The following is a 15,597-nucleotide window of genomic DNA, read 5'->3' as shown; positions in this document are numbered from 1 at the left end:
TCATTCTGATATCTTACTTTAAGTTTGGGAGTGAAGGAGGTAGGGTTGGGTCCCCGATGTTGTCGTAGTCATCAGCGAAGTCGAAGGTGGGTTGGATGCCTTCCCCTTCACCTCGGATACCCTGGAATCCACCTTCAATGATGGGGTCAGAGGGCAGGTCATGAGGGATCCCTGGTTGTTGAGGGGCTAGTGCAGGCTGGATGTTGGTGGGACCTGGCCGACGGAAAGGCGTACTGGGCCTGGTGTGTATCGGGTCGGGTAGGTTGATGAACGAGAGGGGTGGGATACGAATGGGACTGGGTTGGTCTTGTATTGGAGATGGTTGGATAAATGCTGGGATGATAGGGTGGGGAGGCGGGTTAGTTCGGCTGGGTGGAGGTGCGAATTGTAATGCGTCGACTGTAGGGATGATTAGTTCCTGTGGCTCTGGTGTGGAGGTAGTGGTGGAGGTCGTGGTGGAGGTCGTGGTCGTGGAGGCCGGGATTGTGTCCTCCTGGCTTGTTGGTGAGGGAGATGTAAAGCGGAATCGCGGAGGAATGAACTCAGGTCTGGAGTTAGGTCTTGGTCGTGGTCTGAAAGGTGCGCGAGGGGGTGGTGGTCTGAACGGTCTCTCTGGTCTGGATGGCCTTTCAGGTCTGATCGGTCTGTCTGGCCTTTCTGGTATGAGTGTCTCCGGTGTTTTGGGTGTAGGTCTCTCTGGTAGTTCTGGTCTGGGTCTGTCTGGTCTGGGTCTCTCTGGTCCTTCTGTGGTGGGCCGGTCTGGTCGTGTGAACATGTTAAAGAGAGCGCCAAGTATAGCTGGTCCGGATAGTACAGTTCCTTCGTCAGTCTCCGGCGTCTTGTGCTCTGGCTCCAGCTGCACGGGGATCACCTCGCCGACGCCCACAGCAGCGGGTTGAGCCTGGCTAGAGGTCAGTACCGAGGTGCCCACAGTGATGTCATAAGTAGTAAAGTCAGTTTCAGGGTCAGTAACCTCAGTGTCGACAGCATCCTCAACTAGTGACGTGTCCTCTACAGAAGGCGCCGTAGGTGAAGGTTCTTCCTCGTCAGGCGTTGCTGAGGTAGTGATGGGTGTCTGAGTTGTGGTGGACGCCTGGGTTGTGGTGGACGCCTGGGTTGTGGTGGACGCCTGGGTTGTGGTGGACGCCTGGGTTGTGGTGGACGCCTGGGTTGTGGTGGACGCCTGGGCTGTGGTGGACGCCTGGGTTGTGGTGGACGCCTGGGTTGTGGTGGACGCCTGGGTTGTGGTGGAAGGGCTTTCCTCTGGTTTAATGGTAGTGTCTGGCAAAACAATTGAAGAAAGTAATGTTGTTATTTCCTCCAGTGTTAGTTCCGACTCGTTGAGGGCGTCGTTGCTTGTTAAAGCCTCGTCGTTGACTTCCTCTCTCTCAGGTGGGAGATCCTTCACCAAGATCGTTGTCTCCTCTTGAGGGATCTCCGTTACAGCAGTGCCCTCCTCCTCCACCTCTGCTGTAGTCTCAACAATATTTTCTGTCACGTTGTTATCCTTGTGTTTACGATCAGTTCTAACGCTGTTGCCGAAGATTAGTATTGGACCAAAGGCCACAGCGTCGTCCAGGTTGCCCTTCACGTTAACTCCAGCACCGACCTCCACCGGTTTCTGCCAGTTGAGGATTGGAGGATTGCGTCGGGAGGGCAGAGTAGTGAGTCTCCTCCTGTCCTGTATCAGGAAAGCTTCGCCAACGTGACCCACTCCAGTCACCTGGAATTAAATTGTGACGTGAGAAAATATTATGTGCATGATGCCTGACACTTGAATCACTGCAGTTATCGTTGAACATAATGAATATCCGAAGAAATTTTTTACCCAAATCCTGATTTCGTTATGATATATGAGTTTTTATTTTTACTCCTAAGAGTTTTTTTAATGAAGCTGATACACAAATAGTGTCTGTGATGATACTTTAGACAAACAAATATTGTAATGTATAAAAAATATAGTGGGTCCCATAGGCCTAATGATCCTTAGGGGCAGTGTGGATATAGCACACTGAAGATTGTACCATCGGTACACAAGCAGGCTGGCACTGATCTCTACCGCCTCTCACATCTCCAGCTGTAAAGTTGGGTGCCCATTCTGCAGCTGAGTCGACTGGGGACGCCTCACTGACCGGTGTCAGGAGGTGAGTGCTATATCCACTCTACCCCGCGCCCTTGTATACATCGTTGACATGAGGTATTCCATGCATTAGTGTAAGCAAACTGACAAGAGCGAAAAAGCGGTTTTTTTTATTCATGTATGTTAGGAAGCTCGGAGTAATGACAGAAAAACAGTTTTGGGTGAATAATAATAAATACTGTTTAAGGAATTACTTTATAATAGCAACTTAAGTCTTGTCTCGTTGTTGTACAAACTTGTGTTACTCATTTCCATTGTTGAACACTTCTGTAGAGCGTGTTGTGCTGTAGTAACACATGTCCGTCACTGTTTAAGAGTCAGAGTAAAGCTGTTGTCTTAGATGGCGTCTTGTATACTTTGTAGTCATTCAGTTAGATGTTGTAGATGCAGATGGTCACTTAGCTGCCACCACATGACCCGTCACTTAGTCCAAGCTTTGTTACTGAAGCTCCTGAGGGAAGTGACCTTGTCTTTCTGTGAGTCCAGTATCCCCAGAGTCACTATAAGTTCCTTTTGTCAGGCCTCAGTATGTAGATAATAACTGGAACACTTGTGGACATGATCTGTGGTCCTGGGCGTAATTAGAACCCGTGTCACGAAGCTTCAGAACCTACTGTCTTGACCTCTGCACCATCATCAGCTTCACGTCATCCTCAGTTATTGGTGAGATACTTGGTGATGTGTACCAGGTTCTTACTCTTTGAAAGTCTTATGTAAATTTGTAGTCTTTTTGTCTTTATTTAGGTTTAATATGAGTGATAGAGAAACCGACCTTCTATAATCTATGACTAATGCTTAGGACACACAAGGGATTAGTAGGACTGTATCTATACAATAAATTAGAAACATAGATTTATAAAACGTCTTCATAAAGTCATATCATCAGTGGAGTGTTATGTTACCTTGTGCAGCGTGGTGGTGAAATGTTCCTAGTTATCATCAGAAGTTGGGTTATTTACAATTGTGTTTTTGTTTACCAGAGGTTGTTGAGTATGTTTGGAACACACAGACAGACAGACACTCACAACAAACCATTAGGAACAACATTAAGAAAAATAACTATTTGTCTTTTAATAATGATAAGTTAACACAGGTTCACTCTATAAGGACGTAAGTGATCTACTCCATAGCTCTCTTACATATTATTTGATGTTTGGTTAAGAGTTTTATTGTATATAGTGTTATGTTTGTTAAGGCACTGGGCACCGTGGGCAGAAACACACACACAATAATAATAATAATTTGTAATATAAAAATTTCGGTCCACACCATCAGCTGCACCGGCCGTATTGTTATATACATTTAACATCTGCATTACTGTCATAGTCATGATGTTTGTCCGTCCTTAAGTATTGGTAAATAAGAAATCTGAGACATGTGTTTAACTTGAGAAATAAGAAAAGCTTAATATTCATGCTAAGAACCAGTAGATCATCACGAGGGGTCCTCCCGACATGCGGTGGTGTACTGAAGAGGTACTGGCAGAACCATGGACTAAACATTCCGCCTGGCTTATTGGCTATCTGTTAGTTTGAAAACTCTACCCACTGGTGCCACAGCTCTCCACGACAGTGTCTAAAGCCAGCTGTCTTTGCTTAGGTATAGATTAGTAAGCTTTATTGACTGTCGCCAATCGAGTACAAGTTTCCAATCCAACTGTGTTAGCTAATCCATGGTTGAACCGTCGGCAATCAGATGTAACCTTCTATCTTAGCCGAAACTGTTTGATGTGGAAGGTAATTTTTTTTAGAATGATCTCTTATCGTTAAGTCTTAAGTGAGTGAAACTTCATTGTATTATTACAAAGTGGATGTTCATTTGGATATGGTTTGTTACGTCTGACTGTCGCCTTGTTATCTAATTTAGCTATTTAGAACTATTTTTTGTTTATTTATATATTTAAAGACTACCTCAAAGAGTGATTCAAGTTGCGGTCCCAAGGTGGTAATAACAGGGTCAGCACTCGATGTTGTGGTGGTCGATGGTCTAGGTGGTGTTGCAGTGGTGGTGATAGTGGTGGTAGGCTTGGTGGCTCTGGATTGGGTGGCGTACCTATATCTTGAAAATTTGGATGGAACGACAGCAGAGACTGTTCGGGACTGGATGGTGTCCGAGAGCACCAAGTCATCCAGAGTAGTGGTGATGGGTTCCTGTGTCGTGGTGACTGGAGGTGTGATGGGTCGGCTGGGTTGTGGGGCTTCATCGTCTACAATCTGAAGCGTGTCCGTGAGCTCGGAAGTTGTGGGTGTTGCTGAGGTGGTTGTAGTAGGTGTAGGTATTGTGGTAGGTGTGGGTGTTGTGGTAGGTGTGGGTGTTGTAGAAGGTGTAGGGGTTGTGGTTGCTGTGGTCGTTGTGGATGAGGTTGTAGTAGGTGTTGTTGGTGGGGTTGTGGTGGACGGTATCTTACTCTTGGATGCGTATTTGCTGCTCTGTCTATTCCTGAGGCGGAAACTGAGACTCTGTGCCTCAGGTCGGGGTCGGGGCCTGTCTGGTCGGGCAGGCCTCTCAGGTCGAGTAGGCCTCTCAACTTCAGGTCTTTCAGGTCGAGTAGGCCTCTCAACTTCAGATCTTTCAGGTTGAGTAGGCCTCTCAACTTCAGGTCTTTCAGGTTGAGTAGGCCTCTCAACTTCAGGTCTTTCAGGTTGAGTAGGCCTCTCAACTTCAGGTCTTTCAGGTCTCTCTGGTGAGGTAGGCATCTCTATTTCAGATCTCTCCGGTCGGGGAGGCCTCTCAACTTCAGGTCTCTCCGGTCTGGTAAACCTCCTAACTTCAGGTCTTTCAGGTCTCTCCGGTCGGGGAGGCCTCTCAACTTCAGGACTTTCAGGTCTCTCTGGTGGGGTAGGCCTTTCTACTTCAGGTCTCTCCGGTCGGGGAGGCCTCTCAACTTCAGGTCTCTCCGGTCTGGTAAACCTCCTAACTTCAGGTCTTTCAGGTCTCTCCGGTCGGGGAGGCCTCTCAACTTCAGGTCTTTCAGGTCTCTCCGGTCTGGTAGGCCTCTCAACTTCAGGTCTTTCAGGTCTCTCCGGTCGGGTAGGCCTCTGGATTCGAGGTCTTTCAATTCGAGGTTTAGTTCGACTCAGGAGACTTGTCTCTCTCGGTCGAGATATTCTGGTGGAGTTTCGTCGCCGGAAACTGTAACGGGACTGTTGGCGGCGTTTGGCAATATCTGCATTAGTTGCTCGGGTCATCGGGGGTAGTCTTGGAGGGGGGTTCCTCAGGGGCGGGGGCATCTCTGGAGTCTCCGTCACCTCCTCCTCCTCTCCTGGAACTTCCTCTCCTACCTCCCACTCCGTTGTCTCTCCCTGACTGAGAGCTGCTTCCTCAGTGAGAGCTGCTTCCTCAGTGAGAGCTGCTTCATCGGTGAGAGCTGCTTCATCGGTGAGTGCTGCTTCATCGGTGAGAGCTGCTTCATGGGTGAGAGCTGCTTCATGGGCGAGAGCTGCTTCATGGGCGAGAGCTGCTTCATGGGTGAGAGCTGCTTCATGGGCGAGAGCTGCTTCATCGGTGGGAGCTGCTTCAGTTACTGGAGCTTCTGTTGTGCTTGTTTCGTTTCCGTCGGGATGTGGAAGGTCAGCGTCTAGAGAAGCTATAAGAGGCTGGACAACACCAAATGGAAACAATTACTGACTCTGTTTAATACACCGCTACACCAAGTTAAATATATGCCGTCTGAACTAAAACATGTTGAATAATATATGTAATTAGTATCCCATAAACTAAGACGACTGTCACTCTTCTCGGTAACATTATACACATACAGTAAGTCCTTGGTTGTTCCCTGCCTATGGGATGTTCTTCAAAGATCACCGTGTTCGTGTCTGATTTTATTAACTCCCTATAAAAGTTGATTTTAAGTTCTCGAGGGTTCTTTTCTTTTGTTCTCGCTCGCCTCACACTAACTTAGATACACCTCATTCTCCTCACACACACTGAGACACACCTCATCCTCCTCACACTAACTTAGATACACCTCATTCTCCTCACACACACTGAGACACACCATCCTCCCTCAAGACTAACTTAGATATTAATTCCCCATTCTCCCTCACACACACCCCATTCTCTCACACACAATTGAGACACCCCATTCTCCCCCACATCCCTAGAGACACCCCATTCTCCCTCACACACAATTGGAGACACACCCTCATTCTCTCACACACACTGAGACACACCCCATTCCTCCCCACACACTGAGACACACCCTCATTCCTCCCCACACACTGAGACACACCCCATTCTCCCCACACACACACTGAGACACACCATTCCCTCCCTCACACACACTGGAGACACACCTCATTCTCCCCAGCACACACACTGGGAGACACACCCCATTCCTCCCCACACACTTGAGACACACCTCATTCTCCCACACACACTGAGACACACCTCATTCTCCTCACACTAACTTAGATACACCTCATTCTCCTCACACACACTGAGACACACCTCATTCTCCTCACACTAACTTAGAGACACCTCATTCTCCTCACACACACTGAGACACACCTCATTCTCCTCACACACACTGAGACACACCTCATTCTCCTCACACACACTGAGACACACCTCATTCTCCTCACACACACTGAGACACACCTCATTCTCCTCACACACACTGAGACACACCTCATTCTCCTCACACACACTGAGACACACCATTCTCTATATATGGGTGAAAGATATACAATTCTCGATAGAATTAACATGAGTAGGGCCCCCAGCCATTAATATAGGTTAGCCCAATCTTACACAGAACTCACCTAGGCATTACCTAACCTAACCATATCATAGCTAATTAAACCAAATCTTAGCTAACATACCTAAACCATATCTAATAACCTATCGTTCCTAGGGTTGGTTTAGTTAGGTTTAATTTAATTTTCCTCGTGTCATATTGTTAAGAGAAACACCACAAAATTAATGGATGGTTTTAACAGTCCCGCTAACGACACTTTCCAACAGAGAGGATGGTATCATGGGCGGTATACACTAGTTTGTCCTGCTTACCTCCGCGTTTTCTGTGTCAGTGATGGTCGCTTCCCCCCCTGGACTGATTCTTGCCATACTCCACCAGTCTTGAAGTTCATCTTGATGGTTCAGTTCTTTGGCCTGTAGTAGAGACAACAGTTGGTTAATATGATAACACTATGGCTGACTTTAGTATTGTTAAAGTCTTTATTTTGTACAGAAGTGAAGAATTTAAGTCCCTGGTAGGTGATCTATTTTGCTCGAGAGAATTAAGAATGTTGTTTGAATATACTCGTATTTTCATGATAAATTTAGAATTAAGAGGTCTGGGATATAGAAATATTTATGTAGAATTATACTTGTGGGTATTGTTTGATTAACTCTATGTTTATGTTGGATTATAGAGCTGTGGTTATACTGTATGTTGTATAGCGCTATAGTCAATCATATATTTTTATTGATTTTATTGTTATTAGTTTAGTTTCTTCTTTAATGGAGGTCGAGTGTTTGGTGTTAATTGTTTATGGTGTCAGGAGCACATAGGTGATAATTAATGTTTTGTTTCTGGAGTGAGAACTTTACCTTTAAGAGTAGAGCAAGTTGGTCCCTCGTCACCTCGCCACCTGCAAGGGGAAAGTGGTATTGTATTAGTTATTGTTCCACCCAGAGTTACTGAAACACATTGACATTATCTTTGACGGATCTCAAGGACTGCCCAACCCCCCACCCCGCACCCCCCTCCACTACAGTCATACCTAATGTTGTTTCGATAGTGCCACAGATCCAATGACCGATCTATGATGACTCTAAATCTTACTGACTGGTTCATACAATACTTCCATGACTGTAAGGTAAGAAAAAGTGACTGGGGCCACATTAATCGTAAATCTCACTCACTGGACATCAAACTCATTAAGGTGATCTTATCTACACCAATCATAAGCCATACTGACTAGATAGGACCATTCTCATAACAGTTCCAGCCTTGACAGTCACTCACCACAGTCGTACATGACGGGGCAGCAGTGTCCGTCCTTCATGATGGGTTCACAGCCGTCTATGGGTTGGGCGCACGTGAGATTGGTGCAGCTGAGGGACCCGCCCAGACAGAAGCACGACTCGCAGGGCCTCCCGTCAATCTCCACCTCGGTCCCGTCTGGGTACCTTCTGCCGTTTACCACACACTCTGTCTCCCAGTGGTGATTCGTTATTTATTTGGGGTGATAAAAATCCAACCAAATCATAAAATTGAATTATTTTACCTTCACAACAACCAAAAAGTTGATTAGTTGTTAAATCTGAAGTCTATCGGAAGCTGAAATACATAGGTTGTACAGTATGTGTATTTTGTTAACGTGTAGGGGAAACAAACACTTCTCGTTGTGTATGAGAGTGTGGGGAAACAATTATAGGTGGACACGGCATGAGTCCTCGTGTGTCTGGGAAAGATTCTTCACACACACACACACACACACACACACACACACACACACACACACACACACACGGAAACCAAAACAATCCATGATAGAAAATAAATATGTGTGAATGACAGGTAAGTCGTGACCTACAGCAGGCTGGTTCACCTCCACAACCCGGAACTAATATAACAACAAGACAACATCAGGACAGAAGACAAAACGAGTGGAGAGAAGGCGTTGGTTATGGTCCCTACCACAACCCTGTATTAAGACACACTGTAAACTGAATATAATATGTGGGTGTTGATGCTACGTGACCTGGATATAGAACGTATAGACGAGCCATTATTGTGAAGGACTTGTACATTTCATTTATTTATTTATTTATTTTTAGATGTAAGATTATCACATGTTTTTGATACGATGGAAATATTACGTTTTTAATCTTTTATCTTTTCTTTATTATACTGAATTGATTCGTTGATTGAGATAGTTTAAGTACAGTAACTTAATCCCACGAGTACAATGGCATAATTCACCGAGTACAATGATTAAAATCGCTTGAGTACGATGTCTTGAGCATTTTGAATTACGATAGCCTATTTACTTGAGTACGATTATATTGTACTCAAGGGTGAATTCATCGTACTCAGAGAGGGGGTTAACTCTAAACCACATATACTGCTGTCTTGGTCACAACAACAACAGCAACTACAACAACAACAACAACAACAACAACAACAACAACAACAACGCCACCACCACCACCACCACCACCACCACCACCACCACCAACAACAACAACAAACACAACAACAACAACGCCACCACCAACACCAACAACAACAACAACATCCAAGACCGACGTCACTTAGCCAACATTTGAGGTTTCCAAGGTGAAGCTATTAGGAAATTTACGGGGTTCTGGTTGGCACACAGCTTTCAACAACTCGACACCGCTCCCACACAAGCGGCCCCTCATAGGTGGAGGTAAACCGTAGGGAATAAGCCACGGCGTACAGGGGTCACATTGGCTCCCTGGTGATGTATAGACTTCCCGTTGGTGGCACGGCGGTTACCCCCACCCTTATACCTCCTGGCCGGTGAGGTGTAGGGCGTGGTGGTCCTCCTTACTGTTTTACCTTGACACACACACACACACACACACACCATAAACGTACACACACATATACACACACACACACACACACACACACACACCATAAACATACACACACACGCACACACACACACACACACACACACACACACACACACACACACACACACATTCCATTAGACACATTCATTTATCTACGCACCCACACACAGACGTTCACATACACACACCCCCCTTAAAATACACGCATATAGACGTTCACACACACACACACACATGTATTGTTTACCATCATCAGGTGGGTGAACGGGGCAGATGGAAAGCGGAACCTGACGATGTTTAAATCAGTGGAGAACATCAGCCTCGCCTCGCTGGTTTAACTTGAGGTTTCAACCACACTGTTTTATTGATATTTTTGGTGGGTAATGTGAAGATTAGTAACCCAAGCTTATTTCATTGGAAGATTAACTACCCTAATGCTAATCTATCTTAATCTATTCCCCACGTAGCGTTAAGGTGAAATAATCTGGGGTGTCTAACCTTCAGGTGATTTTTTCTTCTGTTTTATTTCCTGTAAGTTGTCTCCTCTATCGCCGTGACGTATAACACCTTCCGTTATACAGGGTAAACTATATTGCACACTACTTTCATTCCTTTAGTTTATAATACACTGTCAGCTATTCGTTCACTCTATCACTTCCCATTCTCAACTTTTCCATATATGTCATCCACTCCAGGCGACAACTTGCTACATTTCGCCTCATTTCTCATAACTTTTCCCTATTATAACGTGACCATTTACATTCCTCCACGTTATAAGTGAGATACAGTATATTTTAGAAATCGACGCAGCTCTTTCTGTTGTTAGTCATATACGTGATAACTCGCCGCTGTGGGTAACAAAAACAAAGACACGCGAGAAAGTGTAGACGCAGTGTGATGATGATTCACATCTCGTAGTGAACTGGTCATAACAGGTCATGGTGTGTTGAGGGTAGTGCCCGGCTCACCTGCGGTAGATGGGAGGGATTCCACAGTGAAGTATGAGAAGCTGTGTGTGTTTGTTTATGTTTTGTGAGAGATGGTAATGGTATGTGTTGTGTGATGTGTGTGTGTGTGTGTTGTGTGCTGTGTGATGACGTGCATGTGTGTGTGTGTGTGCTGGGTAAAGCCCTCCGGGACACCGTACACACACGTTACCGCCGCCAGTCAAGGCTTCTTCATGGGTCACGTAGTAGACTCCACCTGCAGGGGGAGTGTGGAGGCCACTCCTTTTATGTACTAATTTTTTCCCCTTACTTAAGAATTATGGAAACGTGGCATTTCCTTCTTTTTTTCCCGCTGCAGAAGGCGAACGTCGAGGCATGTGTGTTGCCTGAGGGAGGGAGGAGCCCTGACATACAGGGTGAGATTGGTGCTTACACAGGCTAGTTTATGGCTGGGCGCCGCCGCCTGCCTCAGGGTCTGGACAGTTTCACCCGGGAGAATAAGACGACGTGGACCATATTCGCTGCTCTGACAAAAACGACGCGGTTTTTTTTTTTTTTAACTTGTCAGGAGATGGAAATAAAAAGGTTGAGAAATAAGTGTCAGTGTTAGTTCTATTTTCCCGCATATTATTAAAACTATTGATATTTTATGAGGAGTTGAAATTTTGTTGGTGTTTTTATTATACTATTTTGGTCATGATTTACGGCTAACAGAAGATAATATCACTAGCTCACTCGGGAGTCTTAACCCTTTCGCTGTGTTTCCCGCACTTGCCATTTTTATTCTGGCTACTGCCAGACGACTTTATTCAGCTTAGGGTAACCTCCCGCAGCCAAAGAGTTAAGGCACGACGGTAACCGGGAAGAAGTCAGGGCCAGCAGAGTGCACATGACCCAAGGAGAGGTGTGCCATGCAGGTACTGGTAGGGCGCCTCCCTCCTGCACTGTGACACCTGCTGAGGGAGGGTCGAGGTGAACTACACTCTACACTTTGTTTGTGACGCTGAGGTGATAACTTTTGCCTTTGGTCTAGTTTTATGTGTGTCAGTATTTGTGTGTATGTGTGACCAACTATTGCGAGGCTAAAATGAATAATATAATATTTAGCTCTGCTTACGAATCTCTCTCTCCTTTCTCAAATAATAATAGTTTTACACATTATAGAAGAGCTAAACTATATTTTATTTTACCTTTACTAACCAATTAAATCTTAAATATCACATTTTATTTACATGATCCCATTGAAATATATTAGATCTGATTTACAGTAATTGGAATGTATGGATATTTTTTTTCCCATTGTATCTGAGTTAAAAGATGATAATATGCTTCGCCTCACCTGTTGGGGCTCTGACGGTGGTGGTGGTGGTTTTGTAGGCATCGTCTGGAAAGAAAAGACAACAATTATTAATAGTGACGACAGAGTTACTATTGATCTTGGAATGGTGAGAGTAGAGACTTGTTAGATCGGCCAGTCGTGATGCTGACGTTTACCTGATCGTAAAATTTTGCTGGGTAGGTGGTAGGTAATGGGCCTATTCAACCTCACCCATCCCATCCCATCCCATCCCACACATAAACATTCATTGACAAGAAAGTGGATGTAGGATAAGATAAGACTGAGATAGGTGTGAGGGGGGCGAGGGTAGGTATGAGGGGAAGGAGGGTAGGTGGGGAGGGCGAGGTAGGTGATGGGGGAGGAGTGGGTAGGTGTGAGGGACAGGTAGGTATGGGGGGAGGAGGTGGGGAGGGGGCAGTGGGTGGGGGAGGGGGTGGGTGTGGGGGCAGGTGGGTATGAGGGGGAGGAGTGGGTGTGAGGGAGGGGGGTAGGTATGAGGGGGAGGTGGGTGTGAGAGGGACAGGAGGTGGGCTTATGGGGGAGGAGGTGGGTGGGGGGCGAGGTGGGTGTGGGGAGGAGGTAGGTGGGGGGCAGGTGGGTGTGGGGGGAGTGGGTGTGGGGGGGGGGGAGGGTGGGTGTGGGGGGGCGGGGTGGGTATGGGGGGGGGTGGGTAGGGGGAGGAGGTGGGTGTGAGGGACAGGGGTGGGTATGGGGGGGGGAGGAGTGGGGTGGGGAGGGGCGGGGTATGGGGGGAGGAGGGGGGGAGGTAGGGTAGGTATGAGGAGGTAGGTGGAAGGGGGAGGAGGTAGGTGTGGGGGGCAGGGTGGGGGAGGAGGGAGGAGGTGCAGGTGTGGGGGGGCAGGAGTGGGTATGGGGGGGGAGGAGGTGGGTGTGAGGAGGGACAGGGGTAGGTATGGGGGGAGGAGGTGGGTGTGAGGGGGGGGGGTGGGTGTGGGGGGGAGGAGGTGGGTATGAAGGGGGGGAGGGGAGGTGGGTGTGAGGGGAGGACAGGATGGGTGTATGGGGGGAGGAGGTGGGTGAGGAGGGGCCGGGTGGGTATGAGGGGGGAGGAACCAGGGGGCAGTGGGGGGGGGCGGGGGGTGGGTATGGGGGGGAGGAGTGGGGTGGGGGGCGGGGGTGTGGGTGGGGGAGGTGGGGAGTGTGGGGGGCCGAGGTGGGTGTGGGGAGGCTCAGGTAGGTGGGGTAGGTGTGAGGGGGAGGGTAGGTGTGTGGGGGGAGGAGGTGGGTGTGGGGGAGGTGGGTGTGAGGAGGGACCGGGGTGGGTATGGGGGGGAGGGTGGGTGTGAGGGGCGGAGGGTGGGTATGGGGGGAGGAGGGTGGGTGTGAGAGGGCGGGAGGTGGGTGTGGGGGGCCGGGGGTGGGTGGGGGGTAGGTGTGGGGGTGGAGTGGGTGTGGGTGAGGGAGAGGGGCAGGGGTGGGTGTGGGGGGGGCAGGTGGGGTATGAGGGGGCAGGAGGTGGGTATGAGGGGAGGAGGTGGGTGTGGGGGGCGGGGTGGGTGTGGGGGGAGGTGGGTGAGGAGAGGGGCGGGGTGGGTGTGGGGGGGAGGAGGTGGGTGAGGGGGCAGGGGTGGGTGTGGGGGAGGAGGTGGGTGTGGGGGGCGGGGTGGGTGTGGGGGGCAGGTGGGTGTGGGTATGGGGGGAGGGGGGTGGGTGTGAGGGTGAGGGGGGAGGAGGTGGGTATGAGGGGGCAGGGGGGAGGAGGTAGGTGTGAGGAGGGACGGAGTAGGTATGTGAGGAGGTGGGTGAGGAGGGGGCGAGGTATGGGGACATGATCAGGGTGGGTGTGGGGGGAGGTGGGTATGGGGGAGGAGGTGGGTATGAGGGAGGAGGTGGGTATGAGGGGGCGGGGTGGGTGTTATGGGGGTGGGAGTGGGTGTGAGGGGCATGGGGTATGTGGGGGGGGTGGGTGGGGGGGAGGAGGTGGGGGCCCAAAGTGGGTATGGGGGGCGAAGGGTGGGGTATGAGGGGGAGGAGGTAGGTATGAGGGAGGAGGTAGGTATGAGGGGGGCAGGTTGGTATGAGGGGGAGGAGGTTGGTATGAGGGACAAATATCAGAACTTATTAGCCATCCAAAAACATGATATTATTACAGGGGCGAGGTTGGTATGAGGGGGAGGAGGTTGGTATGAGGGGACAAATATCAGAACTTATTAGCCATCCCAAAAACATGATATTATTACAGGTTATTATTGGTTAACGTTAACCTGTTATGTTTGGTGCCAGTGTTCCTAAACCTAGTTACCAAGGTATAAATGGAACCATTTCCTTAAGATGCACTCACTAGGGTATACAATAGGAATGAAACATGATTTAGGGTACAGTTATCAAGGTATACATGGAAGAATATTCACAAGATAACAGTTACCAAGGTATAAATGGAAGAATATTAACAAGATAACAGTTACCAAGGTATAAATGGAAGAATATTAACAAGATAACAGTTACCAAGGTATAAATGGAAGAATATTAACAAGATAACAGTTACCAAGGTACAAATGGGAGAATATTAACACGATAACAGTTACCAAGGTATAAATGGAAGAATATTAACAAGATAACAGTTACCAAGGTATAAATGGAAGAATATTAACAAGATAACAGTTACCAAGGTATAAATGGAAGAATATTAACAAGATAACAGTTACCAAGGTATAAATGGAAGAATATTAACAAGATAACAGTTACCAAGGTACAAATGGGAGAATATTAACACGATAACAGTTACCAAGGTATAAATGGAAGAATATTAACAAGATAACAGTTACCAAGGTATAAATGGAAGAATATTAACAAGATAACAGTTACCAAGGTATAAATGGAAGAATATTAACAAGATAACAGTTACCAAGGTACAAATGGAAGAATATTAACAAGATAACAGTTACCAAGGTACAAATGGAAGAATATTAACACGATAACAGTTACCAAGGTATAAATGGAAGAATATTAACAAGATAACAGTTACCAAGGTATAAATGGAAGAATATTAACAAGATAACAGTTACCAAGGTATAAATGGAAGAATAAACCACAATATAACATTTATTTTAACACATACAAAGCCCCAATCACCAATACAGTCAACAAAGAACATATTGGCACACGAGCCACATAATGTTAACCAGAGGGAGAGAGAGTACAGTACTTACCACTGTACCTGAAATACAGAACGTGTTGTAATCCATCACCACTAAATTACTTGTGTGTTATAACTTACTGTATAGGCTGAGGACATAGAGAGATTATCATAAGTAATTTGAGTTTATTGTGATGAAGGTATACGGATCAGTTCTATGACCACATGAACTTTAAACACCCCCAACTGATTTCACCTGATGATTAAAGAACCTAACCTAACCTAACCTAACCTAACCTTACCTAACCTAACCTAACCTAACCAAACCTAACCTAACCTAACCTAACCAAACCAAACCTAACCTAACCTAACCTAACCTAACCTAACCTAACCGAGAATTTTTAAACAACAAAAAGATGTAAAAAAGACTTTAAAGGTTGCATGATCGTACTGAATTGCCATGGGCTGATTAGGCAGATGTAAAGACAAACTGAAATAAATAATAATGCAGTAGAAC

At 47.0% G+C, this 15,597-nt stretch overlaps 1 protein-coding gene across 3 annotated transcripts in view; it reads right to left on the bottom strand.

The window, feature by feature from the left end:
- Positions 1-15,597, bottom strand: part of LOC121873243 (mucin-2-like) — a 72,404-nt gene that overhangs the window by 2,847 nt on the left and 53,960 nt on the right. For 2 of the 3 annotated variants that reach the window (XM_042376648.1, XM_042376650.1), the window contains 6 exons: positions 11,984-12,028; positions 8,115-8,300; positions 7,697-7,737; positions 7,154-7,255; positions 4,051-5,736; positions 18-1,723 (listed from right to left, as the gene is read on the bottom strand). In XM_042376648.1, the coding sequence (XP_042232582.1) occupies positions 18-1,723; positions 4,051-5,736; positions 7,154-7,255; positions 7,697-7,737; positions 8,115-8,300; positions 11,984-12,028 (3,766 nt within the window). The remainder of the gene's footprint in view (positions 1-17; positions 1,724-4,050; positions 5,737-7,153; positions 7,256-7,696; positions 7,738-8,114; positions 8,301-11,983; positions 12,029-15,597) is intronic. The other variant, XM_042376649.1, reaches the window with a different exon arrangement.

Source organism: Homarus americanus, unplaced genomic scaffold, assembly GCF_018991925.1.
Source record: "Homarus americanus isolate GMGI-L3 unplaced genomic scaffold, GMGI_Hamer_2.0 scaffold32929, whole genome shotgun sequence".
Classification (NCBI taxonomy): Eukaryota; Metazoa; Arthropoda; class Malacostraca; order Decapoda; family Nephropidae; genus Homarus; species Homarus americanus.
Note: the sequence above shows the minus strand (reverse complement) of the source record. Positions and strands in the feature narration are given on the sequence as shown.